The sequence below is a fragment of the Calonectris borealis genome, chromosome 17 (genome assembly GCF_964195595.1).
Source record: "Calonectris borealis chromosome 17, bCalBor7.hap1.2, whole genome shotgun sequence".
NCBI classification, from domain to species: domain Eukaryota; kingdom Metazoa; phylum Chordata; class Aves; order Procellariiformes; family Procellariidae; genus Calonectris; species Calonectris borealis.
Window position 1 is genome coordinate 16,413,882 of NC_134328.1, and position 22,275 is coordinate 16,436,156.

General features: G+C 49.4%; 2 protein-coding genes and 1 non-coding gene across 25 annotated transcripts in view; all 3 read right to left on the minus strand.

Annotated features, from left to right (window-relative positions):
* The window catches only part of DNAJC5 (DnaJ heat shock protein family (Hsp40) member C5), a 33,825-nt gene extending 33,393 nt beyond the window's left edge, over positions 1-432 (minus strand). Inside the window, exon 1 of the mRNA XM_075166775.1 lies at positions 286-432. The gene's annotated coding sequence lies outside the window, so the exon portion shown is untranslated. The remainder of the gene's footprint in view (positions 1-285) is intronic.
* A 179-nt stretch (positions 433-611) lies between these two features.
* On the minus strand, positions 612-683 carry TRNAE-CUC (transfer RNA glutamic acid (anticodon CUC)). The gene has a single exon. It is a non-coding gene; the product is annotated as a tRNA-Glu (tRNA).
* Positions 684-3,664: 2,981 nt separating this feature from the next.
* On the minus strand, positions 3,665-21,588 carry TPD52L2 (TPD52 like 2). 23 transcript variants are annotated; one of them, XM_075166778.1, is made up of 8 exons: positions 21,300-21,497; positions 20,537-20,682; positions 19,275-19,423; positions 18,339-18,398; positions 16,718-16,777; positions 12,523-12,624; positions 6,743-6,791; positions 3,665-4,484 (listed from the first exon to the last, which is right to left on the minus strand). In XM_075166778.1, the coding sequence occupies exons 1-8, from the start codon at positions 21,316-21,318 to the stop codon at positions 4,323-4,325; spliced, it is 747 nt and encodes a 248-aa protein (XP_075022879.1). In that variant the 5' UTR covers positions 21,319-21,497; the 3' UTR covers positions 3,665-4,322. The 23 variants fall into 23 exon arrangements, with proteins under 23 accessions (XP_075022879.1, XP_075022883.1, XP_075022878.1 ...); XM_075166782.1 differs by having other exon boundaries at positions 20,537-20,655; positions 21,300-21,496; XM_075166777.1 differs by lacking the exon at positions 21,300-21,497 and adding an exon at positions 20,750-20,991 and having other exon boundaries at positions 20,537-20,655.
* Between the last annotated feature and the right edge of the window lie 687 nt (positions 21,589-22,275).

Genomic DNA, 22,275 nt, shown 5'->3' on the forward strand with positions numbered 1-22,275 from the left:
AGGAGGGCAGCCGGGATTTCCACGCACCCCCCCGGGCAGGAGGTTCCCGGCCAGGCAGGGCTGCCCTGCAGAGCCGCCCACAGCCCCCGCCGGCCGGGCACGGGCAGGAAGAGCCCACCCTCCCCCGGGGCACCCCGCCTCGCCGGTCCCCTCTTCCCCCTCCCGGCCTCCTCCCGCCCCCCGTTCCCCTCACGGCCCCCCCACCGCCGGCAGCACCAGCTCCATCTTGGCCTCCACCCGCGGGCCGGGCCCGGCGAGGCCCGGCCCCCCCGCCGCCGCGCTCACCTGCGCCCCGCGGAGCGGGCGGGGCCGGGCAGCCCCGGCCCCACGGTGCGGGGGGCTCCTCCCGGCGTCGAGCGGCCCCCGGTCGCGGCGGGGCTCCCTCAGCCGCCGCCAGACACCGAGCGGGACCCGGCGACGCCGACGGCGGGCGGGGGAGGAGCCAGCGCACCGCGCCTGCGCGCAGCGCCCCCACCCCCGCGGGGCGCGGGCACGCGCCCGCAGCGCGGTGTGCGTGTCCGTGGGTGCGCGGAGCGCGCGGCGTGGGGGGGGGGGGCCTTTGGTAAAGGGGGGGGCCGCGAAAAGCGGGCAGAGCGTGGTAAAAATGGAGCTTCCCTGACCGGGAATCGAACCCGGGCCGCGGCGGTGAGAGCGCCGAATCCTAACCACTAGACCACCAGGGAGCGATGAGAGCAGCTCCCGCCCGCCGCAGTTCCCGCGTTGCCGCCGGGCCTGGGCAGCGGCTGCGGTGGGGCTGGGGGCTGCGGCACGGGGAGCAGCGGGGCCGGGGCCTGCGGCGGGGCCGGGGGCTGCAGTGGGGCTGGGGGCTGCACCAAGGGGAGCAGTGGGGCCGGGGGCTGCGGCACGGGGAGCGGCGGGGCTGGGGGCTGCAGCGGGGCAGGGGCTGCAGTGGGGCTGGGGGCTGCAGCAAGGGGAGCAGCGGGGCTGGGGGCTGCGGCACGGGCTGCAGCGGGGCTGGGGGCTGCAGCGGGGCAGGGGACAGGACCAGGACATCACTTTTCGGCTGCAGACTCGGAGTTTGCTGCTTTTCCAGGTGGCGTCAGCCCCCAGCGCTCACACACACACATCGACCCTCAGGTTTGTGCAGCACCTTCGTCATCTGCGCTGCTTCTCGGGGCGCTGCGCCCAGCCTGCCACCTGCAGGTCCCCGCATGGGCTGCCAGCTCCTGTGTGCCCCCGGAGCACGGTGCTCAGCCCGTTCCTTTTAATGAACAAACGAGCACTTACAAATAGAGGAAAACAGGTTTTTTTAAGCTCAGGAGTCTGAGTATTTTTCCCAGTTGCTCAAGTTTCCTGGCGCTCCTGGCCGCTCCCTGGGGAACGCTGCTGCTTCCCACCGTGGGTGAAAGCCCGACTTCCCCCCATCCAGCGCGTCCCGAAGCGGATGCCCCCAGTGCTGGTGCGGGAACGCTGCCCGGGCACCGCAGCTCGCCCCGGCCGTCCCTCCCGCCGCCCCAGCACGGCCCCGCCGCCGTGTGACCTCCCCGCGCGGCTCTAACGGCCTTTCCCGTCTGCTGCCTCTGACTCACGTTTTAAAGAAATGAATGATGATGAATCCCATTTGCCAATGGAGTCATCATCGTTAATCATGCGCCCGCACCCTCGCCTCGCTCCAGCCCCAGCTTCCTTCGGCGGCTGCCGAGTCCTCGACCCCAGCTCAGCTCCGTCACCGATGCTCCGAGGACACCCGGTACCTCTCCCCCTCCAAAACACCGGCTACATACAGGGTTCCCCAGCAGCACCAACACTGCGTCTTGGACCTTGCTCGGAGTCTGCACTCAAGAAGAGATGCTGAACCCACCCCAGCGCCCACACAGGGCCAGCCCAGGCTGCTCGCACCCACAGGGGTGCAGCGAGTGGGCCCAGGCTGGGAGCCCTGGGCCAGCGCTTGGCTCTGGACGCTGCCCGCTCGGCCGGCGACGCAGCCCCGGGGGGACGAACGCAGGCTCCCGGCTGCTGGAGCAGTTGTGCAAGCCCTCTCACGAGCATAAATGCCAAATTCCTTAAAAAACGCTTGTTTTCTCCGGTGTTGGCTGAGGATCGGGACGTGGTGCCAGCAGGGAAAAGTGGCTCCTTCTAGCTTTTTGCAATAAGTTACTTTTCGATTCTGCTGTTTATCTGCTTGTTCCCACTTTGTGGGATGGAACGATCCAGCTTCCCCCCACCTTCGATGCTCCTGATGAAGCCTCCGCACCTCGTGTTCCTCTGCCCGAGCCATCCTGTCTTCGGGCGTGGGTGCTCACCCTCTGCTTTGAAGTAATGCAGATTCCCTTTTGATGGCTCAGGTACGCCAGTGCCCTGCACTGGGTTTTCTCAAACTCCGCAAGCCGGGCGATGACGGTGCACAAACCGAGAGCAAGGGCGCGGGATGCTGCGCTGCCCGGCCACCACATGTCAGCTCGTGCTTTGGGGTTTTGGAAACTCCCCAGTGATGTCGGAGCGAGGGCTCGGTGCTTTGCTGGGATGAGGGCTCCCATCCTCTTCCTCACGGGCAGGAGACAAACATCACAAATCCCCCAGGAAGTTTTCGTTTCAAGCCAAGAGGGTGAGCCTGTCGCTGGCTGGTTGCTGGCAAGCTGAGTCTCTTCCATGTGTCACCACACCCCAAAATGTGGCTTTGGGCTTTCTCGGGAGCGCCTGCTGCTCTCCCTTCCCTGGTGAATCTCAGCTCCCTCCTGTTTGCTGGGTGCTCGTCCAGTTACAGACTTAAATAATCCCCCCAACCCATCCAGCCCTGCCCGCTGCCATGGCAGCCGAGGCCGGCAGCGGGACCCGGCCATGCGGAGATGCTGCTGCATGAGCATCCAGCTTGGAAACACGTCGGGAATGGGCTGTCTGCATCACCTGGCCCCGTGCTTTGCACCACAGAGCCGGCAGAGACGAACCGCAGCAGCGGGAGGTGCGGGGAGAGACAAGCATCCTCCCGGGGCGGCGGCAGCGCCGGAGGCACCGCCATGGGAAAAGCTTCTTGTCAGCTACCGCGTCCCCGGTCAATAACGTCAGCTCAGCATGGACCCCCCCCGAAACACGGGAGCAGTCAAAAAGCCCAGCAAGTCCTCAGTGACGAGGAAAGAAAAGGAAAATCACGCGGTAAAACCGGAGCAGCAGGAAAGAGGAGACGCTGTTTTGGTTGCTGGCTCCGTCGCTGCCTGTGAAGATCCCAACTCTGATGGGTCTCGTGTGCTGGCCTCGTTAGCGTAGATTTAATACCGGGATGTTTCATTCAAGGGAAGCAACAGGAAAAAGAGGGAGGAGAGAGAAGTGACTCTGAAAAACTCCAGGACAAACCCTCTCCAGGCTCCAAGGCAGCAGGAGAGCCACCCAGGGACACCGGCTGCCCCCGAGCCCCTCTGAGCAGCTCTGGCCCACCGAGGCTGTTGGCAGGGGGTGAACAGGAGAGGAATATTGCTGTCAAAGCCTTCTCCCCCGGTTACAACAGAGCAGGCGGGTGCTCACAAGGCTGCTGGGGCTTCATACACCCCTGGTCCCAGATTTTTCCAGGGAAGGAAGCCGCATTCCCCTTGTCCTCTGCATGGGACACTGCAGTCCACAGCCCAGCCCTGAAGGAAACCAGGGGTTTGCACCCGCGAGAGCTGCCAGGAGCATGCTTAGAAACCGGGAAGCGACAAAAACATCAAGCCTGTAACCAGGAAGGGAAGGCTTAATTAACCTTCTTTCAAAACACCCAAGATCCCTCGCTGGAAGGGACCGGGGAGGTGGAAAAGCATCCCCCTGCCCCTGGGGCTCTGGCACGGGAGCTCGCAGCCCCAGCTCCGCAGCCTGGGGGCTCCCTGCAGCACCTCTCCTGCAGGATCAGGGATCGTACCAACCCCTGTGCTCTTAGACCCAGTCGCAGAGATGTAGTTTTACCTACAGAAGTTAAGTAGCAAAAAAACCCCAACCGTCAAAACAAACAAACAAAACCCCACAAAACCAAAACCAAACCCTCACCACAGGCAGGTGTGTCAAACCTGGCCAGGCACCCTTCCGCTGAAAGCACAGCACACCGAGCAGCTACAGAGCTCCGCTGGCCTCTCTCACCACCTGTTTGCCTGCTCTCCACTCCCTTTTAAATATAAGAGAGCAGCTCCCAACTCCAGTCATAGATTCGCTGCTCCCCCTGCACCGTGCTGTTTAAATCAGTAGCGACTGCCAGAGCTTCCAAGAAGCCGATTCCCTGAGGTATCACGCCGTAACTCCGAGCCAGCACCACAGCTGCTGCTTTTCCACATTAGAAGTTTCTCCAGCCTCACTCCCCACTGCCAAGGTTACCGCTGCCACTGCGGTGCCACGCTCCGAGCTCAGGAAAACGGTGCGAGGGAGCTGAGGCACGTCTGGTTCACCTGCGGCACCGGTGGTGAAGGGAGCGACGGGATGGTACTTGGAGGGTAACTGTGGGCTTGCAGCTCCCCAGCCCTTGCTTGAGCACAGGTATGTCTCGGGAACCAGCTGGAGTTCGGCATCTTGAAAAGAAAACATCAGACTGTAAATATTATTTAGTACATCCCTTCATGAGAAAGCATCCGGAGAGGCGATGGACAAACAAGCCAGAGGGATAGGATAGAACAGAGTATTCCAGTTGCTTCTCGCCTCAAGCTGCTGCAGGCACTTGGTATTTGCCCGACAAGTTCATAAGACGCACCCAAGAGCAGACTTCAGTACTGTTAGATAGAACAAGACACGAACAGTCACCCCATTTTCTCCCAAAGGAATGCTTTATTGACAAGTTTCCGCAGTCTTTATCTGTGAAGAGAAACAGTTCTATACCCAAGCTCCAGCAGTCCCCGTTTGGCTCTGTTCCTCGCAGGGAGGCCGGTTTCAGTCAAACAAGGAACGCCACTACATACACTCTACGCTCCACCTACTGCCTAGTACATCTGCCTTCTAATATTTCATCCTGTATCCCCAGGTCTGCAGAGGGGGGGGAGCAGGGGTGGGGGAAACGGGGATTAATCAGCAGGTAAGTGTCAAAACTTGCTTCTCTAAGGAAGGGTCAGAGACAGTTCAGTCCCTCCAGGGTGATAAACCACTAAAACTACCCAGATATGTACACAAGCAAGTCTAAAGACCTGAGTAAGACCCACTTCGCCTCTAAGGCACAGAATTGCTCACTCTAGGTATTTCTATGTGGAGGCACCTTGCCTAGAATAAGATCAGGACTCTAGAAGAAAACTCAGAATTTTTCAGCTCCTGAGCAATGAAGTTGGACATCAAAAGAGCAAAACATCCAGCTCCGGGGGAACTGGTTGAGCTCCGTGACTCTCTGCCAGTTTTGTAAACCAAGATTAGAGCTGGGGCTTTCAAGTGAAAAACCCGTCCAGTCACAGTCAGATGTACCAGATGGAGGAGCCCACAGAGAGGAGAGCAGAGTCCCTCCAACATAGTGTCCATATTGCTAGAGACAGCGTTGGCCTTTTTAATCTGGCCCTGTCGCTAGCAGCCTTCAGAAATTCTTCCTCCAAGAACGAAGGCATAAACTGAGAAGGGAGAAGCAAGTTTCATACACTCAGGAAATGGAGTGCACCACTGAATTTAACACAAGAACTGGCTTATAAGCATGCTGCTACTACTGTATGATGCAAAACTCCAGTGCTCAACATCCAGCTTTAAAACCCTTACAGTTTTCTCTATAGAAAAAAAATCATAAGCGAGTAAAGCGTAAGGTGATGTAAGGCTTGCAATTCAGTTTCAGAGTCCAAGGGAGCATTTCCCTAATACGATGCCGAAGCGTCTTTTTTTTTTTTTTTTAAGCTTTATTTCTTTAAAGTTCATTGCATTTAAAAATAAAGATTTTTAGTTTTGTTAAAGCTAGAGCATTAGTGTAACAACGAGGCAGCTGCTAAGTGAAGTTTCCCTTTTGGGAGCCCAGAAAAAAAAACTAACTCTTTACCCCATTTATTAGACTACTCCAATGAGAGCCAGAGAAAACAGTAACGGGAGAAGCCTGGGAGCTCACCGAGTAGCTGCATGGCATGCCCTGAACAGAGAACACAGCCAGAAGCTGAAGCTAAGATGCCCATGCACTTGGCTTCTCCAATAACTGCCCTCCTCACGCTGCTTGGGGCAATGTATTGTTCCAAGTTATGTCAGACAAGGGGAAACTGTTTTTATCTATACCAGTGGCATTTCTGAGCTACTTTAAGGAAACTCCATCTTACATGCTCTCCCAAAAGGACAGCAGTGATACATTTAGTCTACAAACTTTAGTGTAAAATATTATTTGTGTACAAAACTTTGCATTCTCTTTATTTGACTTAGATCCAGCAGCAGTGTCTATGAATGAATGATGGATCTCTCCAGACTGGCTCTCAGCCCCTTCTTGGATTTGCGTGTTGTTGCTGTTGTGAAGATTTGGGAGGGAGGGGGCTTGCTCTTACAGTTGTGCACAGCCGTGCAAAGCCACATCGCAGGACTAGAAAGGAGCGTTGTCTTGTGGAGGCTTGTCTCCAGCTCCCGAGGGGGAGTGGAGGCCATCGGTGCTGTTTTCCCTGCTGCCCACCACTCTGGACTGAAAGGAGAGAAGAGGGTTAGGATAACAAGAAACCAGGCCTGCGAATACCAAGTCAATTCCCCCTTGTCAGGGTCACCTACTGTAGCAAAGACTTCACATATCTGAGAGGCCATTTGCCCGAATACTAGTCTACAAGAAAAACATTGCAGAAATTGAAGTTTCTGCATGAGGCTTCACACTATATATTTACAGGACAAAGCAGACTGTTACCTTTATGGTCCCAACTCTATCTTCAAATGACTTGAAGGTTGCAGAATTCCTTGAAGAAAGGAGAGAAAAAAAAAAAGAACAAATCATAACAAGTTACTTCTTAACTAAATCAAGTCGCATAGCGTGACTGGGCTCTCTGGCCATTCCCATGCAGTGACAGCAGCACCCAAAACACTTCCAGCTCCTCACAGCCTTTGGCACACATCTCAGGCACACCAGACAAGAACACCACATACAAACACTGAAGGAAAACATTTATACCATGTGCAATCCACTCAATTGCTCAAGCTAAAATGTTGAGGGAAACAACTCCCTAGTTCACTAGGGAATCAACGCACAATAAGTAGAGAAGAAACTAGCTCTTAGTTTTACAAGGCTTCCAACTAAAAGCATGCCATCTTAAATAATGGAAAGGAAAAGCTGAAAAGGGTTTAAAAAAAAGGTTTCAGTTTCCCATATTACATCCCGCGGGCAGGAAGGGGAAGGGCCATGTACATTTCGTTACTACAGGAGTGATCATTTGCATCAGGAAATGCTCATAAAAACCACAGTGTAATAAACTAATCAGAGGATTTCATATTTCTAGCAAAGAAACCCAGGTCAATTGTTTGACAACCTAACAAGCTTCTTTGCTTATGAACGATTCCAGGGCAGTGCTCTGTACCGGGCATTCAGACCGGGCAGTTACTCATGCAGAGCTGCTCTCTCCAGGCTAGGCTGCGGGAGCACTGGGAGATGACTAGCCTCGTCTCGGTTATTTTTGTTCCAAAGAATTGCTGTATATCTGTGCCCATAGAATAACCTCCGTTGATCTGGAACGAGGATGAACAGAGAGAGGGCTTCTGTGGGCCTCGTCCAGCCCCGGCAGTCATTTCTCCTGCAAGGAGATCACCACCTAATGCACCACAAGGGCGTGCTGAGAAGGGCACTGAGCTTCCAGGTTGGAGACTGAGGGTTCAAGTTCGGATTCATCTCTCAGTATTAGCAATGGCCATGCTGTACGTTGCGAGAGGACAACCGTAATCCCCGCCCTTCAGAGATTTCTGAAAGCTGCGAATTTCAATTAGACTTTGGTACAGTTGCAACACTGCGCTTAGTCCAAGAATAACACAGGTGCTAATAACCACAAAAAGAGATTGGGTAAAAAAACCACCCCAAATTACTCAACCAGCAGAACGCGGTTACCCCGTACCCAGAGTGGGGTCTGCTTAAGAAGGGAACCAGTTGTACAAATCAGAACAAAAAGCCCAATAATGATGGAGTCAGCTGTGCTCTCCCACCGACCCCACTCAGGAGACACGCGTATCTGCTACATTACCTCATCGCTGGCATACTTATCGAGTGGCGAATGGAGTAACTGCTACTCGGAAGCATTCAGAATAAGGAAGAAAAAGTTAAATGACAATTTTAGACAGACACCGTGCAAGAGCAGCACACCCCTGGTTCTTAAGCATTTACTGTCCACACACAGGCTGGTGTGGACAACTGAAGCAGTAAGAGCCAGCCCTCTCTTCCCTAATTTAACAGTTGCAGCCCAGAACTTAGTTTTCCAGACACAGGACAGTAAGCACGAGTATTTAACTGTAAACTGCAACTGTGATACAAAAGTCAATTACAGGGCAGTGGCTTGTGGTAGGTTTCTCAATCTGTGTCAAAAGTGCTTAAATAATCAGCCTTCCCTTTAACATCTGCAAGGGCCTGGCATAGGAACATCTGCTCTTTTAGCAGCCTTGAAGAGTATCTTACCTAAAGGAGTGCGAGAAGGGGTGAGCCCTGGGAGGAGCCACAGGCAGCAGAGAGAAAAGGGAAGCAACAGTCAGACACTTGTGCAGACCTAATCACTAAATGCAGGGCAGCTAAGCAGGGACATGGTCACAGGATCATGGGTCAGCAAAGTCAACTACCCAGGAGGAAGCCTCTCAAAATAAATTACAGAAGCAAGCAAAACCCAATTACTTTTCATTAATTCAAGCCAAACTAAGACGTTTTTCAGAGAATAACAGCACCTACAGCAACTTCGAGCCAGGGTACTGGGGAGGGCAAGGAGCTGGTGTGCAACAACAACCCAAAACATTTCACCTACCCCTATCCATTGCTTTCATGTGATTTTTTTTTTTTTTTAGAGCATGTCTTCCTAAACTGAGAGTTTTACCAAATGCTGGGTGATGTGGTAAAGATACCTCCTTCCCTCATTTCCCCCCCACAAGTTCTCATACAAAGACAACATTGCTAGGACTTCTGGTTGAGAACTTCTGTAAAAAGAACCTGCAATGGATACCTGCATGTTATCTTGCCAAACCTGCAGATCTCAAAGTTACAGCTCAAAGAACAAATACATCTCAGCATAATAAAGACAAAAGTATCTGGGTAAAAGGTATCATGTTTACCCCACAACCTGATTGCCCATTTTCAGGTTTCAAGGCAAACTATCCCCCACTAGGTTACCAGATTTCCACACGTGAGTTTGCAATGCAGTAGCATCTCAGCAGTCTGAAATAACAGACCGAGGTCTCCTAATTCTACTACAAAGATTACCAGGAGGCTCTAAAGGAGCTCCTCCTACCAGAAGCAGTGTTTTATTCTACTTAAATATAATTTTTGTCTCTGCAGCAGGAAGCAGTCATAGCAAGTTGGATCCAAGTACTTGGCAAAGGAGTACAAGGGCTTTTCCTCACAGCCTAAGCTAAGATGTTAGACTTTGTGGTTTCATTTCCCCATGCATCCAAGTCAGCTCTTTGGCAGGGTAGACACCTTGAAATGCTGTCTTTGAATGCGAAATAAATTAATTTTCTACTTACTCTTGCTTAAACGAGAAGAGCACACATAACACATGTCCATGCACCATGCTACTCTGTATGCAATACCACAAGCACTGGTTCGTTTGTTCAGTATCTTGGCCTGGACCTTTTCCTCCTTTCATAAGGATTTAAAGTTTACATGAATTCAGGAATTTGCAGGCACCTTTGGGGCTCAGGCTAACATTTCGTAAGGAATTTGCTTGTAGTATTATGTACAGCAGCAAACTTCATCAGACAACACAAAGTGTATTGGGGGACACAAACGAGAAAGCAAGCTGTTATCAGCAAAAAAAAAAAACCACTTTCAATTTTGCAGTTTACTGGGATCAGTAAAGCGGAGGAATAGAACGTCTAAAAGCCACTTTACTTTTTAACTATAAGTGGAGATAACAGAAAAAGCTGAATTGGCCAAGATTTGAAAAAATCCCACCCACTAATTAAGCTACATTTTCTCGCCTCAAGACAAGCTAATAGAGCAACAGCATTAATACAGTTAGTGCACAGTTACAGCATTAACTTCACAATGTCTCCTTAACAATTCAGTTATTACATTTAAAATTATTTTGACCAGCGACCCTGAAGATTTAACCCAGGGACACGTTACTTGTATTTCACAGCATTTTGGTCCAAGCGTTTTTAACGGAATTACGACTACGCCCTCCATGCGTCGGAGGTGTTTGTCCCATTCATCATGCCTTCCTTGCATTTATCAACCGGTGAAGGCTGACTAAACAAGGAAATCCCTTCTGTTATCTCAACACTTCCAGTGATGGAAAATAAACCTGCCTTACAAGTGAATTTGTAGTGTAAGAGGAAAAAAGAAAGTACAGTAACAGGGGTTGCAGTGTAGGCTACAAAGCCTGTAACAGAGATTCTCTGGGAACAGAGATCATCCCCACTCGTTCAGAGAAGTGATCACAACAATACAACAGGCTTCACTCCTCGTCAGCTCTGATCACATATCAGGACACTATTCAGAGTTTCTCCTGGCAAGGGTAGAAAATAGGACAGTTCCTGCAGAAACTTATGCTCAGAGTTAAACCTTATTCAGAATCAGAAATATCAAGACTTGAATGCAGCACAGGAGACAGAATTCTGTTTATATACACATAGAAAAACTGAAAGTCTTAAAAAAATCATTACTGTGTTCCCCTGCAGGGCCACATATACCAAGCAAACCTTGCTGAAATAACTTTGGCAGGGATTCCCAAGTTATAAGACAGAAGCTGCCTCTATTTCAGAACATATCACCCAAGGTATTAGCTATAAAAAGGAATGCAGGTGTTCAAATTGGTGATTAATGCTGTGCAATACCGTTGCTGCAAAGATCTGACTTGTTTGTAGTCAGCCAGGCCAGCATCCACAGCCAGTTTTCACTATGACCATGTCAGGGCAGCTCTGTCACCAGGAGAAACAGGCGCGCTCTTCACTCGGCCGTGCATCCCCTCCCTCCACCATCTGCTCCTGGGACGGCACAAACATTTCTGCAGCTGCATGGTGAATTGGATTCTCCCAACCAAAAGAAAACAGGCAGGACCAAGCCTCTTAAAACGGCTTCTTCTGGTGGCAGCACTGGTTCAGGAGTTCCCTGTTTGGTCCGAAAAGCACAGCTCCCATCCTTTTGCTACAACAGCCTGACCAGACTGCAGATGTCAGGCACCAGATTTACTTCACTATTATCAGTTTAGCAAAATCTATTACCACCACATCTTCCGCCCGTATCGGTCTGCTGTGATTACATGTAAATCTCTTCTTCCAATAGACTAGGTAGTTTCCAAGAAAGAAAAATTAAAACTTGAATACTGTAAAGGGTAGGAAGCCAGCTAGTCCTCTGCCAAATTCAGAGAAGTGAGCTACTGAAAACACTCACCAAAAATTACCCTCCAGGAACACAGTAAATAACTCACTGAGGACAGAACTAGAATAAATCAGTACTATGTGATCAGAGGCCAACAAGTTCTTACCACTTGGATACTCCCAGCCACAGTGGAATAGGAAATTCCCTACAAAGAATGACAGCTACCCATTCAATCCAAGGTCTGACACATCACGTTAAATACAAGCTCTAAGAATACTTCCTTACTAGCCTAGACAGGTTGTATATTCAGAATTAGCTCTCAGTTCCAAGAAAAGTGTGTTCAGGGTATTCTGCATGAAAAACTTGGACATCACCATTAATGGGGAAAGAAATCTTTAGTTTAAATTTCTGAAGATCAGGTAAATCACCAATTCTAACGTTCAACTTTGTACAGCTGAGAAACTCACAGAGCAAGAACCTCAGCCAACAACCAAGGGAACCATCCCCCCACTTTCCAATGCAGAGAGGTTTAAATCTGCAATTATTTCAGCAGTCATCTGCTTAAGGAATCTAGATAACCACCAACCAGAAGAAGAAATTTTTGATGTTGTCACGACCTTCTGAATCAACTAATATCTTCCAATCTACATGACATAACTGTGCCTGGAAGGCATACTGCCCTTCTCCACGGAAAGTTGACACACAGGGCTTGAAACTGCACAAAATGCAGCATCCAGACTTTGCCCCATTTTAAAGCATAACAGAGCACAGGAGTGATGACCCCTTTCTAATCCTAAACAGTAACACTGAGAAAACACACCTCCATAATCCAGTAACGAATGGAAAAGGCAAACGTTAATACTAGTTTCTTACATACGACGTAAAAGCTGCAGTGAAACCATATAACAGTAAAAAGGCAAAGGCTGCTAAAAACGTTCTGTCAGTTCTCCTAAGCCAAATCAAACTTAAATGCCTTAGAATGGGTTTTATCCCATCAACAAGTCTTAAGTGTTTAATCTGTCCTAAACTACAATGTACGGGGCCACACAGAAGAAGGTAGTCCATCAACAGCAATGTGCTGCCAACTATGCAGAAAAATGGAAAAAAAGCCTAGTTATTGTCTAAAGTATCATTACTGTTTGAAACCAAGATCAAAGCATCAGAGCGCAAAACAGAAATCTTACCTCATGTCACCAAGTTTCCTGCTGATAACAGAACCTACATTGGAAAGGGCTGCTGAAGTCTTCTGTCCTGCCTGGGAAAGGGTTTCCTGGGTCTTCTTATAACTAAATAGGAAAAAACATCATGAATTGAACTAACAGGTAGGACCTGAAAGCAAGAAGCATTCCCTCCACCCCGCCATTTTGAAAAAAGAACCCGTATTAAAGGAAAGAAGCTAGGTTAGTGAGCTGCACTGACTTCACTGAAAAAGCCCCTTCCAGTCTTGCACATAATCAAAGACTTGAAGTTTTAAAAAAAAGCAGCAAGTGTAGGATTCACCTTTCATACACTCACTTTACCATGCTGACCATATGTTCTTAAATCTGACAAACACTTGCAAAAATAAAAGAAACCCAATTTTCCATGTGGAAACTCATAGCATCGTATCCTGTTTGCTCTACAACTATCTTGAAAAAAAAAGTCTAAAACCTATTCCATAATACGCTTGCAACCTTGAAGAAGTTATAGCGTTTGTTGTAGTGTTAGGTTATGGAGGAAAGAGGCAAGACTAACATCACTGTATAGAAAAGAAATGCAGGAACCAGCATTATGTCTACAACTTGCAGTTTAGAAATTGGTAGAGAAGTTTCCTATCAGTTACCATTAACCACAATACATAAGAAGTCTGACAGTATTTGTCAGCTGGTTACATTTGAGTTTATACCAAAGCCGGAGAAGACAGACACTTGAGAACCTTTGTTTCCTTCCAATGAGACTAATCTCAGGAACAAAGATTCTTTGAGCCATTAACTCGTCCTCTCTAAGCTATTCCACAGTTGATGATTAACATCTAGATTTATGGCATTCTTCACATTATAAAAAAAGACTAAGGCTGGAAAACAAGTTCAACAATTTAAGCCAAGTTTTCTTATTCCAAGTATTTCAGCTCGAGATTACTTTTTTGCCTGACTAGGATATTTAGGAGAAGGGCATTACAAACAGCCTAAGATCCTTTCTCCTGCCTGAGCTCCCAAAGCTAGAAGCACCATGCTGACAGCCGACTTATCTACATCTCATTCTCTCCAGACAGAAGTGCGGAAGACGGCACCACAGCACCTGAACTGCGTTCAAGCAATACCAATTACAACATGTTGGTTTGTTGGGGTTTTTTAAGACCACAGCCAAGTATTTCTGAATCAAGAATGTACATGAGACTTACGCAGAACAGGACAAAACGGCATCAGCTTTACCTTCCCTCTTCCTGCCCCTGAAAGAAAATTCCTATAACCTACACATTTTTCAGACCAGTTCCTCTTGAATTCAGTGACTCCAGAAGAACCTGAGCGTGCCCCAAAAGCAAGGTCTCACTACTGTTTCTCCACAGCACAATCTTTTGCAAGAAGTAGTCATCTTAGGACAATTTAGGAGTTAATTGGTCAGCATCAACACTGTTTGCTCCGACACATGCCTTCCTATCACAATAGCTATGTTTGAATCCTAGGGCCAAACCTGCTTTGGAAGAGGAGGATCTCAATCCCTGCCTTCAGCAGTCAGGCTCCTCCCCGGCTGACTGAATCCTACCATGGGATTTGATTTACAGCTGCCCAACAGAAACATCGAAGACCTCGTGCTCACTGAAGTATGTTGCACGAAGTATGACTCTACATCTGCTTCACACTCAACTCTCAGAGATCAGCACTGAGCACCAGAGCAACAATGAGAGGAATGGTTTACAGACTCAAATGACACCGTCACACACTGCAAACTGCCAGGTATTATGTCTAGCTTCAGCAGATAAAGAGATTTTCCAACTCTATTTTCCACACTTGACAACAGTATTCTTAAGACCACTGAAGATGTAGCACTCGAGTGCTGCTCCTTTTGCTCGAGTGCGCTCCTTCATGATGCCAGCACAACTGTTTGTGCTGATACAGTGATCTAGATCAAGGAAACGATCCGGCTGAAATATAAACTTGGAACAACAAAAAAGACAGCAGCAGCCAGATCAGATGGCCTAGTCTAGTCCTGCATCCACAGCTCCCACACACACGTACACACCTCCACCACTGCAATGCAGGAGACAGAGCCAGGAAAGTGCAGCCGAGATGAGAAACTCTTTAACCCAGAACTGTCATCAGACACACATGGGGAGCTGCATCTGTGACAACCAGGGATCAGGTTATACAAGACTTTAATGCAACTTAAGTACTAGCCCTGACCTAGAAGTCGCAGCTACTCTCCTGCAACAGACGTGGCCATGTTTACCATGGCTTTAAATTCACAATCACTCACTTTCTTCCTTTAGCACCAGTACAAAGCACAATAGAATAATCCAAATCTGGGAGTAATAAATATGAGCTCTGATTAATACCTTGCTCTAACAGGCAATTGGCTGCAGCAGAAGGTGCAGAAATGATCTCTGCCCTGTGGCGTTTATCCTGCGGTATTCAAACATTTCATTGCACCCTCTCCTATAAACCCTGACAGGGAGGAGCCAGACCCGCACCCTCAAATCCTGCTGTATCCATTAATACCAGCTTCATCTCACTTGCTCATATCCAGCAATCACTGTTTGTGCTGTCTGACTAAGTACGCAAACCATCTAAGTCATCTTGCATCCTGGTTACAATGAAACTGGAGCTAGGGACAGATCGGGCTGATTTCTGTCCTGTCTATGTACAGTTTGCAGTGGGCGAGTCTGTGGCCAGGAATGGCAACTACCGGGACATTTAGCAGCGCACAAAAGCCCGTAAGGTCACGAGTCAGGCCCATTCCCAGTTCAGTCAGGATGCCTGTTAGTTATAATGCCAAGAAGCTCAAACAACAGGAAAGAGGATGCATTTGCATAACAAACCCAAAACATATGATTAAAACCTCATCCTTGGATTTCTTGAACTTGACTCTTCACATTTGCTGAGCTTTAGACAAAGGAAGTAGAAATTCTGTTTGCTTTCTGAAGCATTGCTCAAATCTTGCTTTTCAATCCCCCTCGCCTCTCCATTTTAATCAGTATCTACCTTGCTAGCATGAATTGTCATTCCGTCTAGTGCCAAAGCAAGCAGGAAAACTAGTGTGCCACAGCTATTCAGGCCTCAAGTGCTCTACAAAAGCACGCTTCCGCCACATTTCTGGCGCTTATTAAGTACAAGGAAACAGATATAACAAGAAGTTTTCTATTCTAGCAGGCACACCCAGGGAGGAACTCTGATTACACCACTGGAGTCAGTCACACTGTCAGCAAGCATAAAAACCAAGGTCATTCTATTTAGCAAGTGAAATAGTGACAATTTACATCTTCTTAATCTAAAAAACATACACGGAACATTGAAAGTAGAATCTGCATACTTCGAAATTTTTTCTGATACTCCTACTTTTTATCTCCGCTCATCTTTCACCCATCTTATGAAGAAAACCTTCTGTTCACATACACTGCCAGTAACAAGCCAGCTCAAAGGACTGAATTTTATACCCATTCCAGAGAACAGGAAAAGCTGGCTTACCTAAGACCTACCTTACCATGGTTTAAATCAGTTTGAGAAACACCACCACTACCTACCTGCTCCCACTGCACCACTGTCAAGGACTCCCCTATATACTGTGGGAAAGATGCAGTGAGAAGGACAAAGGCCAACTTCCATAATATGCTCCCATAATTTAGTCCAGATGAGAATTTAATTTCAGGCATTTAATAAAAACATGGCTAAGACCTTAGCAGCCAACAACTGGAGTATAACAGCTGTGAGGTTTAAGCTGTTCAAGTCCACTCGGGGCCCCAATGTGACAGAACAGCTGCCTTGGACACTACAGCTCTATTTGTTCTCACCAGGTTCCACAGCAAAAAGAAAAGCTCCTGCTCCCTGCAGAGCATGTTGAGGGTAACAAGAAGAGGTCAGTCTGGCTATTGCACAGCTTGTCAGCTGAAGTTATAGTGTGTGGCACGCAGGTCTCAGCCAGTGGCTTCAGCCAGTTCTCCTCTGAGAGCAGGCAGGCATTTGAAGAGTGCCACTTGGACCACAGTGAAATCATTCAAATACTGACCTGAGGAAAAGCTCCCTCTCCCAGAAGAGGCATTGATTGGGTTAGAAAAGTGAAAGCTAGAAAAGAGAAATGTTTAAATAGATCTAGTCAAAGCAGAGGACTGTAAGCAGGGGCACAGAACGTTAGTGGCAGCAGACTGTCATGAAAGCATTTGTTAACACTGACGGTTAAGACACTCACGCTTCTGATTGAGTTAATTTTTCATTCCAGTCCTCCAGTGTGCTGCTGGCTGAAAGATATCTACAAACACAGTGGAGGTTAGATACAGTGCCAAGATTCATGACAGATGCTTCTTTTGACACTTTCCACATTATTAGTGTCTCTTTACACTGACAGTATCATAGGCTTTATTTCTCTGAGGATAGCTTCCCCCCTTCTCTGTTACAGCCAGAAGGAAAAGAGCTGTTGTTTGCGAAGCAGGGAGACACCTAAGCCCTAGTTTCTTTCTTATTTAAGAACATTCAAACACTGTGCACAAAGAAATAAAGCCTGCGGTTTAGAAGGTGTCAGGAATTGAAAGACTTTGTGTCTTCTGCTCCCTTCCTACAGTCTTCTGCTCCCTTCCTACATGCTGCGTGGCGGCTCTGTATCAAAAGCACAGAGCAGTGAACTGAGCTCAAGGCCAAAAAAAAAAAATCTGACCACCACACCCAAAGCTGTATTTTACCAATGTAGCATGACCTGGACAAACCGTTAAACTTAGTTTCATTTTCTAATCTTTAGAAATCATGTTTCCCTACAAGAAAACAGTACCTTAGGGGTTGTGAGAATTAACACTGGAGGTACAGAACAAATACAAGTACTATAGAAAGTGTCTGCTACCAGCTCAGACAAGATGCAGAAGTGCTCAGAGGAGGTGACATATCGCAGGCAGCTCACGTCACCCAGAAGTGTAACTCTCCCCCATTAGATGAGAGCTGTCTTGCCTACTGATGGGATGCTCCCAATCCACATTTTCCTCTTAGCTAAATAACCATCTCCTTCAACACAAGATGTAGAAGGGAAAGAATCTTCAGTGCAGAAAACATTCCAGGTCTCCCTTACGTTCAGCTATACAGCAGGAATCAAAGTGATTCATGTCTAATATGAATGGAAGTCTAATATAATTAAATAATATATTCTAGAGACAAAAGTAGCTAGATGTTCTTTGTCTGCATTTATCACCTGCTTGTCTATACTGCAAAGACTAAAATTCATGGCTTTCTAGGGTTGACATCAGCAAAAAGGTTCACATACATCAATGCAAGAAGAGCCACGGTGGGGCAGCTTTCAAAAGCTAATATACATACTTGCATTTGCACAGCCCCGATTTCCAGCTACAGGCAAATGCCTTCAGGCACTCTCTCTCCCGTAGCCGTACAGAAAGGCAATAATCAAACTGATTCCCACCACATCCAGTGATGAGAAGAGAAATAGTTTCACAGTGAAGACAGAGGTTCTCTAATAAGACATCCGATTACAACAGACTAATCTACCAATGACCAGCTAAAAGGAAACTGTGGTTGATTTTTTTTAACTTTTTGGTTTTTTTTATTATAAAATGTGGTCTGGTAACTGATTGGAATTTTTCTTCTGCAATAGCAAGACTATGAGAGAGATGATAGCAGTAACGTTTACTCATCTCCTCTGCAACTGAGGGATGCTTATAGCTGGAAGCCAGGAATGCTGCTAATAACAGCCCTGCTTCACCATGCCTCCAGCTCCCAATCAACCCCCGATGCCTGTGAGAACAAGGAGCAGCACAAATCGGGGAATGCAGCAAGGAGCAAGGAGGTGTTGCTGAGGAGCCCGAGGCACTCACAAGTCAGACTGTGTCACTTTGTCATTCCACTCTCCAAGTTTCTCAGATGTTTTCACATAACTAGAAACAGAAAGTGTTAATGAATATAACTTTAATATTCATTTTTTAGAAGACAATGACACAGATTTCAGTTACAAAGGAATAACAGAAATCAGGCAGGGATGTAGGAGGGAAGATGAGGAAAAAGGGAAAGAATAAACAGTGAGATGAACAGCTCAACGATCTGGCCCGCAGCAGCACTGTCAGTGCTAAATTCCAGTTAAAGTTACACGAGACTCTTTAGACGGAACGGTATCTCTATGGGTACCGAGAGTCCCTTACATCCAGGCACAACTGCAGGGTCAAACTTACCTCTTTGACTCTCCTTTTGGCACCGTCAAGCACTGCAGTGACCATACCCTTAACGCCTGTTCAGGAACAGTCAGTCTAATTTCAGATCTTCTTTAGGCAGAGATGACTATGCGTAATGCACACTAATATTACAGCATTTTTTCCTAGGAAGTGCAGGCTTTTTAATTCAAGCTATATGACCCAGGAAATACCTTCTAAACTAACACTATGCAGTAGAACTTTGAAACTTCTTGCACTTCTCTTCGAGCCTGAGTTCAGAACAAGGTAGCAGCAGCCTACGTCTCAAAGAACGGGCAGAAATGGGCAAACTGAACTGTTAAGTGGCGATCTAGATCTCTATCATCATAGGAAACAGCGTCCAGCAACAATCTATCTGGATCACAGATATGAAAGTTCCATTTATGCTGACATAAAGACACAGACGAGCAAAAGCAATGAAGTAAATAGTTTTAAGTGCCTTTTCTCTATATAGCCATCAGAGCAAAAGCCTCCAGCCACTTGGAAGAGCCCTGGAATATGCTGCTTGGAAATAATGACTACAGAGTCATATTTAAACGTGAAACGTGCATCACAAGCAACACTTACGCATTGGAGACTTGGACATCATGCCAGCTTTTAGACAGGTTTTGCTTTAACCCATCCAAGGGAGTCAAACCTAGCTTCCTCTTCAGCTCTCCACAGTGTCTCTCTTTAGCAGCCAGAACTTGCCTGAGCGTACCAATTTCTTCTTCAACCTTAGAGAGAGGCAGAGGTTTGTCTTAAATCACAGTTCAATAACATTCTGAAAATTAAGCCAACTTTCTACCTCCCTCAAAACTAGCAAGACTTCGTTAACATGAACATAAAAAACTGGCAGGAACTTCAGGTGCATGCAGAACAATTCAACTGAACATGAACGGTGCTGGAACGGGAGGCCTACAGCTCAGACTTCAGTCGGGAAAACATCCATACAAGTCACTGTACTGGCAACTTAATGGCATCAAGATTAAGAGAACTCATTTCTAGCGTTGTAATTTCAACAGTAGATAAAAATCAGTTGCTAAACCTTATTAACTAAGGTTTCTTTCTTATGATTCTTTTCCTCTGATGTCATTAAAGCAAAGAGTTTTTCCTCAGAGATCTTTCTTACAAGATTTTCAAAGTACTCTGGAGTTGTTTCCAGGCAGAGAGGGTTCATTTCTACTTTAACAGCAAAGTCCTCCCTTGCTAAAACTTGTAAGTCAAAGAATCACCAGGAGATTCTCAAATGAAAGAAAGGACTATAGAAGGACAGCTGCTATTATCTTCAGCTACATTTCAGATAGAAATAATAAACTGACCTTTAAACCCCAAAAAGTGGCCAAAATTTAGGATATTACATTACAAACTCTCAGCTTTTCAAAAGCATATAGGGACCAAAAATAGTTGCCTATACAGTGTAATAAATATTTAAGAGAAAAAGGTAGAAAAAGAAAGCATAAGTGCTCCATTGTTTCAGCTTCCTAAGGAAAAACGAGTTTCTTTTGCGTACCACTTGCCTAAAGTGTTTTCTCACTTCAAATGGAGCTAAAAGCCTAGATTAAGCTCACGGCATCAAAAGCCACTTATTTCCTTAGAGCTCTAAATTAAGTCGTTCTGGGAAAGAACACGCAACATACCGCAGTGTTTGAAGTATCTGCCAGCTTTGTGCATTTTAACAATTAGCTGAGCGACCCAAAGGTAACACCATTGCAAAACTAAAAAAAAAAAACAAAAAAAAAAAACAAAAAAACCAAATCCTGCTCCTGTGGCTCCTGCTTGTTCTGCCTCCACAGAACACGACTGCGGCCACACGCAGCCCCCGCTGACAAACGCGAGCGCCCCGTTACCTTGGCAAGCTCAGATCTCAACTCCTCCTCTTCAGCAAGAGTCAGCCCCTCGGGCACAGAGGTCCTGGCCGAAGCCGCGCTATCCACGGGAACGTCTGTCATGGCATCTGACAGCAGACCTTTGTTGGGAGAGTTAAGGTTGATATCTGTCACAGACAAGGAGCAGAGGGCAGACAGAATAAGCAGCCAGCAAGCGAAGCACGTTATGCAAACCTGGGCAGTCTGACGGGAAAGGTGAAGAGAGGGGCTTCACAGAAAGAGGAAGAGAAACCTCCAGTGGAGTTTCCTCCACGAGCATCTATCAGAAGCGACAGAAGCACCGGGCTCTGCTCGTCGAAAATAGCTCCTCTGCCCAGCAGCAGCTGCTAAATACCCGCAGGGCCCAGGCGAGCCCTGGGGGGGGAACGGCGGGACGGAGGAGCCCTGGGGGGGACGAGCCGCCAGCGCCCTCCGCGGGGCCCTGGAGCCGCTACCCCCAGAGGGGCCCACCCGCCCGGCAACCCCCGGGGCCGCCTCTCCCCTCACGGCAGCCCCCCCTTCTCTCCCTCCCTCCCTCCCCGGGGCCGACTCTCCCCTCACGGCAGCGGCCCCCCCGCCCAGGGCCGTCTCATCGCCCCGGGCCGTCTCATCGCCCCGGGGCCGCGTCCCCACCCCCCCGCCTCAGGGCCGCCCCCGCTCAAGGGCCGTCCCGCCCCCGGGGCCCCCCGGCACAAGGCGGCCGGCGGCGAAGGCCCGTCCCCGGGGGTCGCAGCGCGGCCCCTACCCTGGCTCGCGCTCTCCATGGCGGCGCCCCAGGCCCGTCCAGCCGCCGCCGCCGAAGAAGCCGCCGCCACCGCCCCCCCGTGACGCAATCAGCGCCGCGCCGCCCGCTTCCGGGGAGGGTCGCGGGGAGAGCGCGTCACCCGCCGCGTCGCCACGGCGACGGCGCCACGTTCCCCCCCTCCCCGCCATCCCGCCACCGCCTACCCCCAGCCCGCCAGCGGAAACGGCGGCAGGGCGGGGGTGACGTCATGGGGCGCGGTGACGTCATGGGGCGGGCGCTCCGCTCCCCCGGGGGTCAGTGGGGCCGGGCGGGGCCGGCGGTGCCGTGCGCCCGGCCGGAGGGAAGGGGGCAGCACCAGCACGGGCCTCCCGGGCCCGACCCGGGCCCTGCCGCCCCCGGCCTGGGCCAGCCCCGGCCTGCGCCGCCGGGCGCCGGGCAGAGCCGGCCCCTCAGCGCCCGGCCGGCTCCGGGGGCCCCCGCCCCGGCCACCCCCCGTACCACCCCCTGGCAGCCCCGGCTCCGGGCTTCACACCCGGCTCTGGAGCCCGGGGGCCGCTGCAGGCCCGTGCTGGCGGCCTGCTCCCGCCGAGCTCATTGATTAACCCTGATAATTCACCGTGATAATGAACCACGCTGCGTTTCCACTCTTCCCACCCAGCAGCCGCTCGGGGCTCCCGTGTAGATTGGAAGGCGGCTGCGGTGCCCCGGGCCTTCCCCAGCACCCCCAGCCCGCCCCCGGTGCCCTGCCGCAGGGACGGGGCCGTTGCCCGCTTCCAGATGTGCCTCAAAAAACATTTTCAGGAGATGCCCACCTGCAGCTGGCAGCAGCGGCACCGAAAGGGGGAAGCGATAGCGGGAGAGGAGGGCAGGCGAGCTCGGCCCCCGGCGATAAGCCTGCCGTTCGTTTTGGAGGGGCTGGAAGTGGAACGGGAGCCGAAACCCCGTGTCTGCCTCGGTTTTGAGGTGCGCGTCAGGG

Bases quoted from the DNA above. Each gene is read 5' to 3' on its own strand.
- TPD52L2 (XM_075166777.1), bottom strand. From the start codon at position 20,834: ATGCTCGTGGAGGAAACTCCACTGGAGGTTTCTCTTCCTCTTTCTGTG. The intron at 18,399-19,274 runs GTAAGTGTTGCT...TTCTGTTTCTAG, and splicing joins GATGTCCAAGTCTCCAATGC to TTATGTGAAAACATCTGAGA. The intron at 12,625-16,717 runs GTGAGTGTCTTA...TTTCCTATTTAG, and splicing joins AAATTAACTCAATCAGAAGC to TTATAAGAAGACCCAGGAAA.